The 15,485-nt window shown below is 34.9% G+C and overlaps 5 protein-coding genes and 1 long non-coding RNA gene across 10 annotated transcripts; 2 read left to right on the top strand and 4 right to left on the bottom strand.

The window, feature by feature from the left end:
• Positions 1-785: 785 nt before the first annotated feature.
• LOC139774142 (uncharacterized) lies at positions 786-1,622 on the bottom strand. Its single transcript, XR_011718521.1, has 2 exons — positions 1,542-1,622; positions 786-1,202 (listed from the first exon to the last, which is right to left on the bottom strand). It is a non-coding gene; the product is annotated as an uncharacterized lncRNA (long non-coding RNA).
• Positions 1,606-5,692, top strand: LOC139774141 (NADH-cytochrome b5 reductase 3-like). 2 transcript variants are annotated; one of them, XM_071709159.1, is made up of 4 exons: positions 1,606-1,797; positions 3,964-4,296; positions 4,369-4,557; positions 4,690-5,692. In XM_071709159.1, the coding sequence occupies exons 1-4, from the start codon at positions 1,768-1,770 to the stop codon at positions 5,071-5,073; spliced, it is 936 nt and encodes a 311-aa protein (XP_071565260.1). In that variant the 5' UTR covers positions 1,606-1,767; the 3' UTR covers positions 5,074-5,692. The 2 variants fall into 2 exon arrangements, with proteins under 2 accessions (XP_071565260.1, XP_071565261.1); XM_071709160.1 differs by lacking the exon at positions 1,606-1,797 and adding an exon at positions 3,317-3,471.
• On the bottom strand, positions 5,630-8,574 carry LOC139774140 (T-complex protein 1 subunit beta-like). Its single transcript, XM_071709158.1, has 7 exons — positions 8,420-8,574; positions 7,760-8,069; positions 7,245-7,681; positions 7,074-7,151; positions 6,775-6,999; positions 6,253-6,634; positions 5,630-6,140 (listed from the first exon to the last, which is right to left on the bottom strand). The coding sequence occupies exons 1-7, from the start codon at positions 8,420-8,422 to the stop codon at positions 5,968-5,970; spliced, it is 1,608 nt and encodes a 535-aa protein (XP_071565259.1). The 5' UTR covers positions 8,423-8,574; the 3' UTR covers positions 5,630-5,967.
• Positions 8,575-8,899: 325 nt separating this feature from the next.
• Positions 8,900-10,084, bottom strand: LOC139774138 (trafficking protein particle complex subunit 2-like protein). Of its 3 annotated transcripts, none has more exons than XM_071709156.1 (5): positions 9,898-10,084; positions 9,533-9,620; positions 9,363-9,450; positions 9,180-9,259; positions 8,900-9,085 (listed from the first exon to the last, which is right to left on the bottom strand). In XM_071709156.1, the coding sequence occupies exons 1-5, from the start codon at positions 9,932-9,934 to the stop codon at positions 9,043-9,045; spliced, it is 336 nt and encodes a 111-aa protein (XP_071565257.1). In that variant the 5' UTR covers positions 9,935-10,084; the 3' UTR covers positions 8,900-9,042. The 3 variants fall into 3 exon arrangements, with proteins under 3 accessions (XP_071565257.1, XP_071565255.1, XP_071565256.1); XM_071709154.1 differs by having other exon boundaries at positions 9,533-9,714; positions 9,902-10,080; XM_071709155.1 differs by having other exon boundaries at positions 9,533-9,714; positions 9,898-10,065.
• A 61-nt stretch (positions 10,085-10,145) lies between these two features.
• Osi (electron transfer flavoprotein regulatory factor orsai) lies at positions 10,146-10,909 on the bottom strand. The gene is made up of 2 exons (XM_071709157.1): positions 10,714-10,909; positions 10,146-10,581 (listed from the first exon to the last, which is right to left on the bottom strand). The coding sequence occupies exons 1-2, from the start codon at positions 10,750-10,752 to the stop codon at positions 10,375-10,377; spliced, it is 246 nt and encodes an 81-aa protein (XP_071565258.1). The 5' UTR covers positions 10,753-10,909; the 3' UTR covers positions 10,146-10,374.
• Positions 10,910-11,492: 583 nt separating this feature from the next.
• LOC139774136 (digestive cysteine proteinase 1-like) lies at positions 11,493-15,304 on the top strand. Of its 2 annotated transcripts, none has more exons than XM_071709148.1 (12): positions 11,493-11,667; positions 12,392-12,444; positions 12,552-12,719; positions 12,861-13,033; positions 13,140-13,244; positions 13,313-13,472; positions 13,600-13,792; positions 13,867-14,084; positions 14,156-14,256; positions 14,379-14,510; positions 14,604-14,793; positions 14,888-15,304. In XM_071709148.1, the coding sequence occupies exons 1-12, from the start codon at positions 11,663-11,665 to the stop codon at positions 15,070-15,072; spliced, it is 1,683 nt and encodes a 560-aa protein (XP_071565249.1). In that variant the 5' UTR covers positions 11,493-11,662; the 3' UTR covers positions 15,073-15,304. The 2 variants fall into 2 exon arrangements, with proteins under 2 accessions (XP_071565249.1, XP_071565250.1); XM_071709149.1 differs by lacking the exon at positions 11,493-11,667 and adding an exon at positions 11,839-11,860.
• Positions 15,305-15,485: the final 181 nt, after the last annotated feature.

The following is a 15,485-nucleotide window of genomic DNA, read 5'->3' as shown; positions in this document are numbered from 1 at the left end:
ACAGATCCAATTTTGTTTATTTTGAATAAACGTACCAAGTACCAAATAGACTTGTTCATACTGGCTGCTGGCTGTATTTTATATATTTTTTTTCTAATAAAGAGAAATATAATAAAACGCGAATACATTGGTACTTTAGAGAGGAAAAAAAGAACAAATGTGAAAAGAATAGGTACAACTAAAAAGAGATCTTGGAACGGAAACTTAATTAATCCTACACCATATAATCCACAAAATATATTTTATATATTATATATTTTTTTATTATATTTCTATTATATTTTTTATATAATATCGACATAAACAGAAAATAATTGTGAAGAATTAAACAAAGCATGCTAATTAATAGTATTTTATTTTACGTCACTATAATATATTATATTAATTGTTTATAATTTTGTTTAAACATATAATATACTTTAATAATTAAATCTTTATAATAATAAGATATATTATATATTGATTAATGATGAGAAATTGAATATATATAATCACTATATCACTATATTATACTACATACTTCTGTTACATACTATATCACATAAATTTCAACGTTTTACTGCAGTGACCTATTACGTATTCCTCGTGTCATTGTGATAAATATACGCTCGAACACGCTAATTGCTGATTTACAAATTTCAGTCGAACCTTCTCCTATTTTCTGAAAACGTCGATCTCCTGCCTTTATTCTAAATTCCCCTTTTAAAGCAGCTCTTTTTTTCTTCCTTAATAGAATCTGTTTTATTCATCTTTATTGAAACAATTAAAATATTACTTTTAATAAGTAGAATAAAAATGTTATTTTTTATTCGTTTTAGCTCGCTTTATACATATTATCATAATCATATGGCAAACATCCTAAATGCGCGCTTATTTTATCAATACGCAAGAGTGCAATGCAAATCGAGAAAAGTTGACAGGATGACAGATGCAGATTTAGCTAGTATCGCTAATACAGAAAAGCTCAGGATATTAATATAATAATATAATTATAATAATAGTATGTTCAAAACACAATTACAGGACACAGAGCTAGCTGAGTCTCCTTGAACTGCCGGAGGAAAATATAAAGTCAGTTACATGCCGCTTATCGGCGGCCAATAGAATCACTCGTACGAGGAAACGTCACTGAACGTCAGTCGCGTACTATCTCACAGAGACCTAGCTTATAATTGTAGATCCTGGCAGTGGCTAGAGATTTCCTGAACAAAAGAAAAAAAATTAAAGAAACAAGAAATAAGAAAGCAAAGACAAGAAGGATATAATGAAGGAAGGGAAAATGAAGAAAAAAGAGAAGAAAGTAAAAGGAAGAAAGAGAGAAATAGAAATTTAATCGCATTACACATATTGTTCACACTTTTTTAGCATATTATTATATATTGTTTTAAAATAATTAATATTTAATTATTAAAGTCTATGCACGCCATAAGAGGTAAAATAATATGGACAACGGCGTAGCCTAAATTGTTCCAAAAAAGCATTTCGTCTCTCCTTTGTAAAAATAAGTGGAAAATAAGGTGGGCGGAAGACGTTATAGTTACACCACTGCCGGTGATAAACTGATAGACAATGAGCTGTAATATGCGTCTCTCGACATATACTCGCGAGAACGCCGATCTTTCACTCGATCCTTACTCCTTACTCGTCTCACTCGCGAATAAATCTGTTTGATTGTTCATTAATCGAATAATGTAACGTGCGACATTCGAGAATCCGCGGAAATTGGTGTGTGCGCGTGTGCCCTTCGATGAAACTGGAGTAGAAAATATGAACTCGACGATCGATTACGTATATCAAGTACGTATATGTATATATATTTTGTACCGATAGAGATCAAATCGATAGAGTCTTATATGTCGTCACGTATATGAGTCTTAAAAAAACTTAAAGGACTTAACAATAAAGGGCTTAACAAATATTTTTCGAAACGTTGCGTCGTCTATTTCCAACGTGTTTCGGCCTACTCATATAATTATCATAGATTATATAGGCTGCGTTCGCGAGGTGCGCGCTATTAGCCACTATTAGCGCTATTGCATTATTCTGTCTTTATATCGCTCATCAGGTGTAAGGATAGAATAAGCTAATAGCGCTAATAGCGCGCTCCCCGAATCCAGCCATTGAATAAGCCAATAAGCGATAATTTTTTTACAAACGCGTGCCGCGAGCTGGGCAAACTGTTTGACATTTCATCGGCGGCCACACTTGACGCGAATCAATCTCCATGGATCGTTATGTTGATTAATCGACATTGAATCTTGATGAGGCACTTGATGGAGAAATTTGCGTGGAGCATATAATTGCAATGCGTATTGCGTCTTAAACATTTATGCAATGTATCGCGATTGTCGATTGTCGATTGTCGGCATATATGAAGGAAGAAGAAGCTTCATAAGAACCATGCCAGTTTTTACGTAATCATTAAGATAAGAAAAAATGAATTAAAATTTATATCGTTATCAGTGCGTTATAACTTGGCGGCGATTAATTTATTAAGCAGCATCTATTATATATATACTTAATTAACACGAATAAAATTATTAATTCTTTGTTGTTTGGTGTATATGCAGTTAATGCGCAGTATGGAAAGAAAAATCGGATTAGGGATGACGAATTTCTATAGTTAGAAACATATACCTATGTAAGCATTTCTGTCGATTGAATTAATCATCGATTTCAATCGTTTGGTCAAATTAATTAGTTTCTTCAAACAAATCGATCTAATCGCGAGAGAGTGTGCAATAATAGATCTGTTCGTTTTTTCTGTACTTAAAGATAAATAATAATTGGGATCGACAGATATTTGGAAAAAAAGAAAAGGAGAAATAAAATAAAAATATGGAACACATGCAGGAAATCCGATCGGCTGACGTTCACGTTTCTCGTATTCCTCAGTATTTCTCGCTGATTACGCAATACGACTATAATGATAATTAGATACATCGAGATATGCACACGCGGCTGTCTGAGCTGTCTCTCGCCATGCAGATTGCAAATATCGGCCGATGTGGGCCGATGACAAAAAGGCACGCGGTTTTCGGCTTAACGTGTTAATAATATTGCCGCGAGTAATGCGACTATAAATACGCGCACCTAATGGTCCTACCCCGAAAACGCGAGAAGCCGAGTCTATTTTAACAGATTAGAGCAAGTTCCGGAATCGGCGGTGCTCGTCGATCCTTTACAGACGTCGGCGAGTTATCGCCCGACGCCCCGGCCCGGCTCCCGGCTCCCGGCTCCCAGCTCTGCGAAAGAGTCGATAGCGCGAACTCACGCTGAACGCTAACCGCTTCGCGTCTCCGCGTCCGCGGTAAGATCTCCTGAGTCCTGAGATCTCAGTCGCGTCGCGTCGCGTCGCGTTGCCCTTTAACCTCTCTCTCGGCCCACACTGGCCCACAGTCCACGTGCACAGTTAGCGCCGATAGCCGATAGCCGATAGCGAATATAGCGATGTCGAATGTACGAACATTGGTAAGGCTCGCTTCGACCGAAACGATCCGATCTCGCGTACGATTATGCGAATATTACGGTATCGTTAACGACGTTAATAATGTTACGCGATTGTCGCCAACGATGATTTGTACTTTGCACCAGTAGGCGCGGCGTGGTATTCTCTTTTCTTTTTCTTTTTTTTTAACGATGACTTGGAAAACTTTCGAGTTTTAGATATATATTTCCCCGAGGTATCTCTTATCAATTTATGTATGGATTATTCTGTAAAAATGTGGTAACTTTTGTGTGTGAATATTAATTTTTATATTAGGACGTTTATACTTATATCCCTGAAGCTTGATCCACAAAAATTCTTGAAATTTAACTAAGAATCTGTGCTTATGTAACATTTTTAAAAATGTTTAAAATAAAAGACACGTTTGTTACTTTAAAAGACTGGTAGAATTTCAGAAAAATCAAAACCGTATAAGAATATGCATTATATACATTAAAGTAAATTTTTATATTTAGGTGCTCCCAGTTCTGGCTGCGGTAGGAACGATAGTTGTTATAGGAGTAGCATTTAAAATATATAAATCCTGGAGTGAGAAGAAGAAAAAGCCAGCGCCGATACTGCTGGTTGATCCAGTAGTTAAGTATAGTCTACCTCTAATCCAAAAAGACATAATAAGTCACGATACTAGGAAGTTCAGATTTGGATTACCAACGTCAAATCATGTCCTGGGCCTGCCAATTGGTCAGCATATACATTTAACAGCAAAGATTGGAGAGGAGGTTGTAATACGTTCATATACGCCTGTTTCAAGCGACGATGATCAAGGCTACGTTGATCTCGTCATCAAGGTAAATAAAATGGCAATATAGGATTGGTAGATAATGAAAGAAAAGTATGCTTTAATCGTGCGTGATTTATAGGTATACTTCAAAAATGTGCATCCAAAGTTTCCTGAAGGAGGAAAATTGTCTCAATACTTGGAAAACATGAAAATAGGGGATACCATCGATTTTAGAGGTCCATCTGGTAGACTGATTTACAAAGGACAAGGAAAAGTAACTATAAAACTTCTTAGGAAGGAACCACCCGTGGAATATAACGTTAAAAAGGCACGTACATTTGCTACTATGTATATATGTATTGGATATAATGATTTTATTTATTTATGTTATTATTGTCGTTATTAAGAACAACTCTATTTTCGACATATGCAGAAAATAATGATGTAACTCTCTGTACAGATGGTTATGCTCGCTGGTGGTACGGGTATCACGCCGATGTTGCAGCTAATTCGTGCGATAATAAAGGATCCTACGGACGAAACTCAAACCTCCTTGCTGTTCGCCAATCAGACAGAAAAAGACATCTTGCTGCGGGACGAACTGGACGAAATCGCCAAAAAATACCCGAATAAATTAAAACTTTGGTACACCCTAGATTCAAGTAGCGAGGGATGGCCATATAGTACAGGATATATAAGTACTGATATCATAGAGAAACACATGTTTCCACCGTCGCCCGATACTATCGTATTGATGTGTGGGCCACCCCCAATGATCAATTTTGCTTGTACTCCGAATCTCGATAAACTTGGCTACGATACTAAATTACGGTTCGCATATTAATCGATGACAGTTTGACGGAGATCTACTTACATGCTTTTAGTACTTCAGTAAAATATAAGAACAGTTTTTTATTTAACTGAATATATCTGTCTTATTAATGGAGAATATCAAATAACATGGTGCCAATCAGAGATCTATATTGAAAAATTTCTGTCAAAGTCTATCTGTAAAAAACATCTCCAGCAGTATTGACGATTACTATATAAGTTATGAAATTACAATAATCAATGAAATATGCTAATAGCATATTTGGTGACTATTGTTCCATGTAGTATAAGGATGTCTATCCATAAAAAATTTTACAAGACACGCCAAAAAGTCCTATCCTCTTTTGCTTTTTTTTATTAGGACAGACTGTGATTGGCGAATGATAAGTAATTCATAGAATTTAAGAAAAATGGGGTTATAAATCAAATGCATGTGAAATGAATATTGCCTCATCACTAAAATATACTTTATTCAGTTCTACATTTGATCATTATAAAAATGACCTGTATATAAAATTTAGGTGAATAAAGTATATTACTAGTGTGTGGAATATTCATATAATAAAGTATTATATTTCAAAGCATTTATTAATGTTGAACCCATTGTAATGTTATAAAAAATTTTCAACACATACGGATGTGCTTCTTATTGTACAATACTTTATTTGTGAGAGATCGAGAAATAGAATATAATTTATATATGACATGTTCAAAAAATGGAGTATATTCTCCTTGCTACAATTAGTACATTAATATTATCAAATGCCATTATCGTCGATGAGAGACTAACACAAAAAAATATTTAATTATTAATCAAACATGTTAATTTAAGAGGCCGCATATTATGTATGAAAAACTGCAAGTGATTGTGAAATCGAAGCAAAAGTAAATTTCTTTTTTTTATGAGTTAACAACGTCCTCTATCTTGTACGCGTTTTCTAGGAGCCGCACGCAAAATATTATCCACTCGAAGTATCATTTCCGCTGCTTCAGCCGCACTCACTAGAACCTGCCTCTTCACCATCCAAGATTCGGTGATTCCTAGCCGCTTCATACAGCCAACTTTGCCCATTTCCATATCTGTAAGATCAAAGAACATTTAATTTCCTGTTACGAAAACTATTTAGCGATCTATTTATACGTATTGAAAAATATTATTACTAGTAACAGAGCGCAAGAACTAGAAACTCACCTAATCCCATAGTGTTGCCGACGGAATTATGCGCAGCTCTTAATTCGCTGACCAATTGCGCCGAGTCATAGCCAGCATTGTCGGCGATAATGGTCGGCAATTGCTGCAATGCTCGTGCGAAGGCTTCCATCGCAACCGCCTCTTTACCCGGCGTAGCCGCGGCCGCTCGCATAACAGCGCAAGCCATGATCATTTCGCTGCATCCACCACCGTAAACTATTCTCGACTCGCGTACCGTACCGGCTAAAACGCAGAGCGCGTCGTGCAGCGATCTTTCAGCTTCATCGATGATCTGCTGCGTTGCGCCACGAATAACGACAGTGCACGCTTCACCCAACGGAACTCCGGAGAATCTTAGGAGTGTATCTTCTCCTATCATTATCTGAAACAATATAACAATACAATTGAATATAATTAAAGCTATAATGAAACTAATGATTATCACACACGCATTAGAATAGAATGCTTCGCCATGTATGTGGAACATTCTATATAAATTGCAAAAGTAAATGGTAAATTTACCTGTTCGATAAGATCGCATTTTCCCAACTTGACTAAATCTGGATTGTCGAAAGTACTAACAATTTCGCCACCAGTAACAAGCGCAAGTCTCTCGATACCGTCGAAATCGGCATGTTCGATAGCCATAATTTTCTCATCGGCAAACAATTGTTCTGGATAATTGTATATCAATTGCCTATTGATAAAGACGTTGCATCCATGCTTGACGATTTTGTCAACTTTATCCTGTGGAGATTCAGAAAATTATACATCGATTGTAACTTAACAAATATGCGTGAGATTCTTTAGACTTTTACTACCTTCATCTTTTCTTTCTCCGCAGTTTCTAATTCTGCTATCTTTGCCATTGAATCTACACGTACTCTGGAACCAAATACCTATAAATAAATGCGTGTAGTATTAGATTTATTATAGATTTAGTAGATATAATTTAAAAAATTCTTTATTCTATAACAGAAGAAACATAAAACCTTGATTTTATCCGTATCCATAGATGTATTAGCGATAAGTATACGGGCGTCAAATACTTTTTGTGGTTGGTTGACACCTGGTTTCTTATCTAATAAGAATCCCTCGTCCAAAAAGGAATCGGCGAGTGTTGCGCCGCGTTTTTTAATAACTTGAATCGCGGACAAATTACCAGAGCCTTTAAGACGCAACACTGCGTCGACCGCAAGCTTGCTGAAGTATTCCTTGTGCTGGGATAAAATCTTAGAACTCAACGTTGTGCGCGCAATATTTAGTAAATCCTCCCGAAAACGATCGGGATCTGCAGAATTGTCCGTGGCTGCATTTTTTAAAGCCTCAGTCGCTACATTTGCAGCATTCCTCCAACCACTAATGATAGTTTGTGGATGAATCTTTTGATTTTCGATTAGCTTTTCAGCTTCTCGCAAAAACTCGGCAGCTACAAAAAGATACGAAAGTCATATATTTAAAATTGAATAATTTGAAAAATCAAGTGAATGACAATTATTGTACGTACCGAGAACGGTGACTGAAGTAGTACCATCGCCCACTTCGTCATCTTGGACACGAGACATATCTACCAAAATCTTGGCAGCGGGATTATCAACGCCAATGCTTTTAAGGATAGTAGCACCGTCATTAGTGACATGTACCTGTCCCGAGGACCTGCCTTGAGATACGAGTATCTTATCCATGCCCTTAGGACCGAGGGTAGATTTCACCAAGTCCCCAATGGCTATAGCCCCAACAACCGAGCTCAACCTAGCAATCTCCGCCTTCTCTTCTTCCGCCTCATTTTTGAGGATCCGTACTGGATTTAAGGAGACCTTGGAATCAAGTAAGATAAAACGATTCATTTACTTGCCCACAATACAACTCTTTATTCTGTATTTTTCATTCTGAATGAGATTGTTCTTAAGCGAGTTAACTATTTGTGGGTATGTAAAAAATTCATCTAAAAGTTGATTGAAAAAAAAAAAAACCACTTGGTTTCTATAGAATGTATTAAAGTTATTTATCGTGCAATTATTTATCCCTTCGTTATTTCAATGACACGTGAGCCATTTGTCATGCTTCCAGAAAACCGGGTTCTGGCTGTTCTGGGGATCGAGAGAATCCCAAGCATTTATTACAGCTACAACATGGGAGATTACGGGAGACGGGTCGCAACAATTACCATTTCGAGTCAACGCGGCGTACGCGGATACTTCTCTTCGAGAAATGACGCAAAATCCGAAAACGAAAATCTTCGACACACGCTAACGGCGAACGTTCACGAGTCAAGGCAGCTACCGCCATGCTGCGTGACTTTCAGCGACTTCCGATTTCCGAACCATTTTCACGGAGCGATTTTCTTTTCCGTCCGTCCATGATTCGCTGCTTTTGGACATCTATATGTAAGAACGAATTATAAAATCTGATTGAAAAGATGGACGCGCGAATGAACCAATCAAGGACTTGGAATGTAGGTGTGTTTAATGCCAAGGCTTGCTTTAGCGGGTCATCATATTCTGAATTTAATTCCTTTTAAGGCTCGATTTGCCGCACAGACGCGATTCTAGCGATAATAAAATATAAATATTAAATATAATTACATATGAAAGTAATACATATAATATAAATTATAAGGAAGAAATGCGGAAAACAAATAGGGAAATTAGATTTGGAATCATAAAAATATATTTTTTTTATAAGTTATTATATATATTATTTGTTATCAGTTACAGAAAGCATTTTATGTAATGTGAATTTCACATCTTACGCTGATGAAGTGTATTTTTTAAATATCTCTGTAAAATATTATATAACACCCATTATTTCCAGCACCGACGTATCGAATGACCTGTAAATCCAGTAAAAATAATTATAGCTCTTCTATTACTTATAACGCACATATGTATGTACATACATGCATACAGATTAATGCACATACTTACTTGGACTTTATCTCATCACCTGGAATGTAAAATGGATTGCAAACAGCGTTGGAATATGCAGCATGTAACTTCTTGAAAATCTATCGACCACGTATCAAAAATTTGCACAATATTAATTATAAATCACAATTAACGCGACATATCAAAATTACATATAAAAGTATGTAAAGAAGAGAACGTTACCATTTTTATTTCGTTATCCCTTAATGATACATTGGACGATTGTAATACTATGACAAATTTAATCTTTGTATTTGTAGCATAGCCATATCTGGAAAACAGGAATGTTGGTATTTAGATGCAAATTGGTATCTATCGTGGAGCGACACGTTACACATTACGATATTACGTACATTTTATATTCTTCAGTCGCAAATAACAAGCCTAGGTATAAGTCGCGTATATCAACTGTCGTTTTATTCCCTACGTTCAGCTTTTCCTCTATAATATCAATTGACGTGTGTACTTTGTAATGAAATTGCAACCCAGCAGCTTCGTCCGTGCACTGATATATTTTAATAAATTTTGGAGAGTTCTACAAAATATTTATCAATTAATAGAATAATTCGATGTTTACAGCGTAAGAGACTCGTAAAGAGACCCGATATTGATGTGCTTCATTATGCAAAAATTGATGGTGAAAAAATTCACGATGAAAAATTGTTGTTAATCAACATGTCATAACCTATATGTAAATCAGAAAACACCGTGTATATACTTGCATCTTTGCCAATAACAGCTACGCAAGCGGCCATTTTATGAGATTCTACAAAAACGCAAAAGAAATTTGTTACGATACACTGCACATTCTTTTGCTAAATGTCTTTTTATACGAGAATGAGAATAATCGCGAGTACGCAACGCGAACGTTCCATAACTCGTAATGTCGCTAGGTTAGAACGACACCACTGTGTAGCGTGTCGTGTCGTCCCTTTCGAACAATCGCTCGAATAAAGAGAAAAGAGCTCTTTTTATGACATAACTTTACTTGTGGTACAAATCACGAGATACAAATTTTAGCGTAGTACAAAAGATATACACATTAGCCATACAGTAATTCTAATTTATAACATTGCATATTAATTAGTACATTTACAAAACACATAACAGTAATTTGTACAGCATTATCGAACATCTGTAGTCTGTACACAGTTGATATACTGTCAACTAAACTCTCTCTCTCTCTCTCTTTCTATTATTGATCATAATATCTTCTCTTCAAAGTTCTGTACTTGCGCAACATATACAAAGCTTCCAGCTCTTTTATCACAAAATTACCGTGACTTATCATCTTATTTATCTTTTCGGGATCAGTCTCCGTTTTATTTTTGTCAAAGGCTCTCTTTAGCTTGGTTCTGAAATATTGATATCCCGTTGGATAATCTCGGCCCATGTACAACAGCTGAAAGACAATGCAAAATGAAAATTTAACAAATATGTAATAAAGAAAAGTGATAATTATATGCTTCTTGAGTTTATCGACATCTTATACGAGTATATGTATGAATACTTGTAACACTAAACACTTTATTACCGTTTTGTACAAATGAATAACTTTAGTGCGTTGTGACATGACACATAGTAAATCTTGGTCTAGATTCTAGCTGCAACTAACTCGGAGGCCTCGGAGCTCGGAGCCTTCAGCCTTGCAAGTCAATTGACAAAATGATAATCATTATCATCTACGATCTGCGATCGTTTCCATTGGAGACAGATAAAAATTGGAAAAGTGTAAACTACACTTTGATAGAGACATTTAGATTTGTTCTTTGTGACTATACCCACATAGCATGCATATCAAAAAGACGTCCAGAAGATATCCCGAAGATATCCTATCGCCTAAATTTATCTTCGGGATATCTTCTGGACGTCTTTTTGATATGCATGCTATGTGGGTTAGTGCGTTTCACAACCTGGTACACCTGGTACAAAGTGTATGATTGGGACAAAATATATTCAACGTAATATTTAACATGGCAAACGTCTATTAAAGAAACTGAAATTGTAATACGGAAAATTCTCTTTAATAATATTGAAAAACACACCAAGTTGCCATCCTTGTATATATATATGTGTATATCAAAGAATTGCGGAAGCATTCTACGTTTGAAGTCGTTTGACACGACAGTGATCGACGCTTAAAGCTTTTCCACCGAACCAATCAGAAGGATCAGAAGATTCTGTGTGTAGTTGTATTGGCCAATTGGCGACATAGGCTAATAGCGGACGTAGGGGTGCCAAGTGCCAAGTGCCACTCAACTTCACGTGAACGTTTGTAATATGTTTACGTTACGCATGCGTACACAGGCATTTCTCCGACCTCCGTTCTCCTCGACATTTCCGAACGTAAACAGATAACAACAGATAAGAAAGTGAGATTCGTTGTCTAGTCACAGCATATAAGTACTGTACTCTAGAGCGTTCGGCTATTATTGTGCTCTCGAGAGTCGAGAGGCAAGCCTCTCTGCGTCGCAAGGTACTTAATGAGGTAAATTTCGTACGCGTAATTAAAACTCCGTTTTTATACATCGTTTTATATATTCTAATATATTCTAATCTTATAACAATTTCGAGTAAGATAAATGGACAGAACTTAGTACTTTCCACAAAACCAAGGATCCAAATGTTATAAACATTTGGAAAGAATAAAGCGAATGTTGCAAGCTGCTCCATTTTCTCCGGTATCCGAAAGTTTATTTCTTTTTCACAATGCAATAATTGCATTGATGCATTTCTACTCGTTTTTATCTTTGTGATTTAGTTTTATTTTAGAAACTGATACATAAACTTTTATTTGAATCTCAATTAATTGCATGCACATATATATATCCTTGAACAGTAGTCTTGCCAATTATGACGTTTCTGCTACTTTAAAATATAAATAAATTTGGTGATGGAATAATATTCCATTGTTACAACAATGATTCCACATAGCATGCATATCAAAAAGACGTCCCGAAGATATATCCTATCTCCTAAATATATCTTCGGGATATCTTCTGGACGTCTTTTTGATATGCATGCTATGTGGGATATACCGTTTCTTTATTGTTTTCTTTATATATAAAAAAATATATAATAATTTAGACGCATTAGAGTTCCATTACCATGACTGTCTGTTAATTAATGTAATCTGGCTAGGTCAGCCATGTTATCAGAACGACGATAAATGCTTAAATATATATTCATCCATTTTTATGTCATTATTTCAGAGGCGCAACAAAAATGTCTAACGTTAGGAATAGTGTACTTCTAATATTCTGTGGTAAGTTATTTAAGTAGTTGTACAATGCAATAGTTTTTTCTCTATTTATTATGTATCTGTTTCTTCAAGAGCTCTCTCTCATATACAAAATTTTTTTAATTTTGCAGGGATATGTTGCACAGTGGCACTTGCCAAAGAAACTTTGAAAGGTCCGACATTTAGTAGAACATATACAGTGAAAGGAACATTATATATACCATATGCAGAAATTCGAGAGCCTTTTTACGCATGGTACAATGGCAACAGTGGATCTAGCAGAATTGATTATTATGGAGGTATTTTCAAAGATAATAATCTTCTATTTATTCGTTATCTATTTTTAACTTAGATATATAAACCGTTTAGTATAGCACAGTATACAGTATATGTATGTGTATGTACAATACAACATATAAATCTGTTTCTTTGTCTAATAGGGATGGTTAAAACCTTTCAATTGGCTCACAAAGGAAAATATGGAGCCAGTATAAAATTAGCGCCTGTTACCACAGAGACTGTTAGTAATGAAGAAACATGTCTTCAAGTAAATGGTACTAATGATTTAAAAATACAACCGCAGTCTATTATTCCAGATGCATCTGAAATGGAGGTAAATTGCACGACTGTAAATTCTATAATTTTATAAATTATATATATGTATATGCAAAATGTGTATAAAATATGTACAAGTAGCTTTCAATGAAATTTATGTACAGTGTATTGGAGAAGAGATGATCAATGGATTATTGTGTGAGAAATGGCGACTTGTACAAGAAATTGGGGAAAAAACTAATAAATACACTCTCTGGATACGTTATAAGGTAAGAATAAAATTATTTGTATATATGATAAATAAATCTGCGGTACTTAAAGGAAATAATCTTTGTAGAAATCACCATATCTGCCAAAAGTCAAGGAGCCTATTCCTGTGAGGTATGAAATGAGAGGATTTAATAGTCTCTTAGGTTCACATTATGATCATTATTACCTGGAATATGATTGGTATTCCTTTGACAAACCTTCTGATGATGTCTTTAAAATCATAGAAGGTACGTAAAATTCTTAATATATATTTTTCCAGTTGCTGTTAACTGATATATAAAGATTTTTTTTATTACATTACAATAAAACAAACTTTTGTATCGAATTTATAATTATGGAGAAAATTATTTGCAGATGCTAAGTGCGTCAGCTTCCCAGGCCCGGGTGAAAATCACATATACACCTTTAACCCAATGCGCGAATTCATTCATAATTATGAGGATCATTTACATCAAGCATTTGACACATTTAAAAAGACTCACAATAAAAATTACAAGGATGACTTGGATCATATGTATCGCAAGGACTTATTTAGACAAAATATAAGGTACATTTATGCCGTAATAAGTATTGTATGTATCGTCATTTCAAAAGTAATCGCTTCATGTAAATAATTTCCAGATTTATCCATTCTACAAACCGTGCCAATTTGGGTTATCAGTTAAATGTTAATCATTTGGTGGATCGTAGCGATCTCGAATTGAAGGCTTTACGAGGCAAACTATACACTCCAGGTTACAATGGTGGAGCACCATTCCCACATGATATCGAAAAGGAAATCGAAGATGTTCCCGATAGCATAGATTGGAGGCTGTATGGCGCTGTAACGCCAGTCAAAGGTTTGCAACTTTAATATTATATTTAATATATACGTTATATATATATATATTGATATACTTTATTTAAATAGATCAGTCCGTTTGCGGCTCTTGTTGGAGTTTTGGTACTACTGGTGCGGTAGAAGGTGCCTATTACATGAAGTATAACAAGTTAGTACGTCTGTCTCAACAGGTAAGCAACTTATAGAAGTAGCAAAGTTTACGAATAATATTATAATATAATACAATACAGTATAAACACAGAGTATAGTGCTTATACTGCAGATCAATAATATTATGGTATTAATATTGCAGGCTCTCATCGACTGTTCATGGGGATTTGGTAATAATGGATGTGACGGTGGAGAAGATTTTCGTTCATATCAGTGGATAATGAAACATGGTGGTTTACCTACTGAAGAGGATTACGGTGGTTATTTGGGACAGGTAAATTGTTTGATTAAATTTATATTAAATAATAAATCTGATCTTATAATTTGTAACAAGCAAAACAAAAAAACTTTTTGTTTCTTTTGTCAGGATGGGTACTGTCATATAAACAACGTAACATTGACAGCTAAGATCACAGGTTTCGTTAACGTCACTCCACGCAATGTAGAAGCTTTGAAAATCGCCATTGCTAAACATGGTCCTATTTCTGTTGCTATCGATGCCTCCCACAAGACATTCTCTTTTTACTCTCGTGGAGTGTATTACGATCCAGCTTGTGGTAAGATTTGTAAACTTATTTTTTTTTTAATAGTTTTAAAAAACTTATAAATACAAATTTCTCATTCAAACAATTATGTTTTTGTATTATATAGGTAATACCGAGGATAAATTAGATCATGCTGTTTTGGCTGTTGGATATGGCACCATGAATGGGACAGGTTATTGGCTAGTAAAGAATTCTTGGTCGAATTACTGGGGCAACGATGGATATATTTTAATGGCTCAAAAGGATGACAATTGCGGAGTTCTTCTTGACCCCACATATGTTACTATGTAACTGTAGTTCTATTTCTAAGAATTGGTTGTATCATTTAAGCTCTCTAATACTTCCAATGAGCAAATACACACTCAAATACAATTTAAAAAATTGAGGTTCTGTATAAAATATATTTAGTTGTTTAGCATATTTCATAATGAGCAAGCTGTAATAAATTGTTGAAGATTTGTATTTAATATAGGAAAATATGATAACGAAAATGAACGAAAATAAAACATTTTGTGACTAAAAAGAGCGTCAATTAAATAATTTTTAGTAATATCAAAAGGTGATTATTTAAGAAATAAAGTTAAAAAAGCTTTATTTTATATCAAATAAAGTATTATTCAAATTTGAAGTATGTTAACAGCAGAGATAAACAGAATTGTTAATGAAATTTAAACAGGTATATATATATATGTTTTAAGTAAAAC

This window comes from Temnothorax nylanderi, unplaced genomic scaffold (genome assembly GCF_030848795.1).
Source record: "Temnothorax nylanderi isolate EJ_2023f unplaced genomic scaffold, tnyl_v1.0 TNYL_tig0074_pilon, whole genome shotgun sequence".
NCBI classification, from domain to species: domain Eukaryota; kingdom Metazoa; phylum Arthropoda; class Insecta; order Hymenoptera; family Formicidae; genus Temnothorax; species Temnothorax nylanderi.
This window is presented reverse-complemented; position numbering and strand designations above follow the sequence as displayed.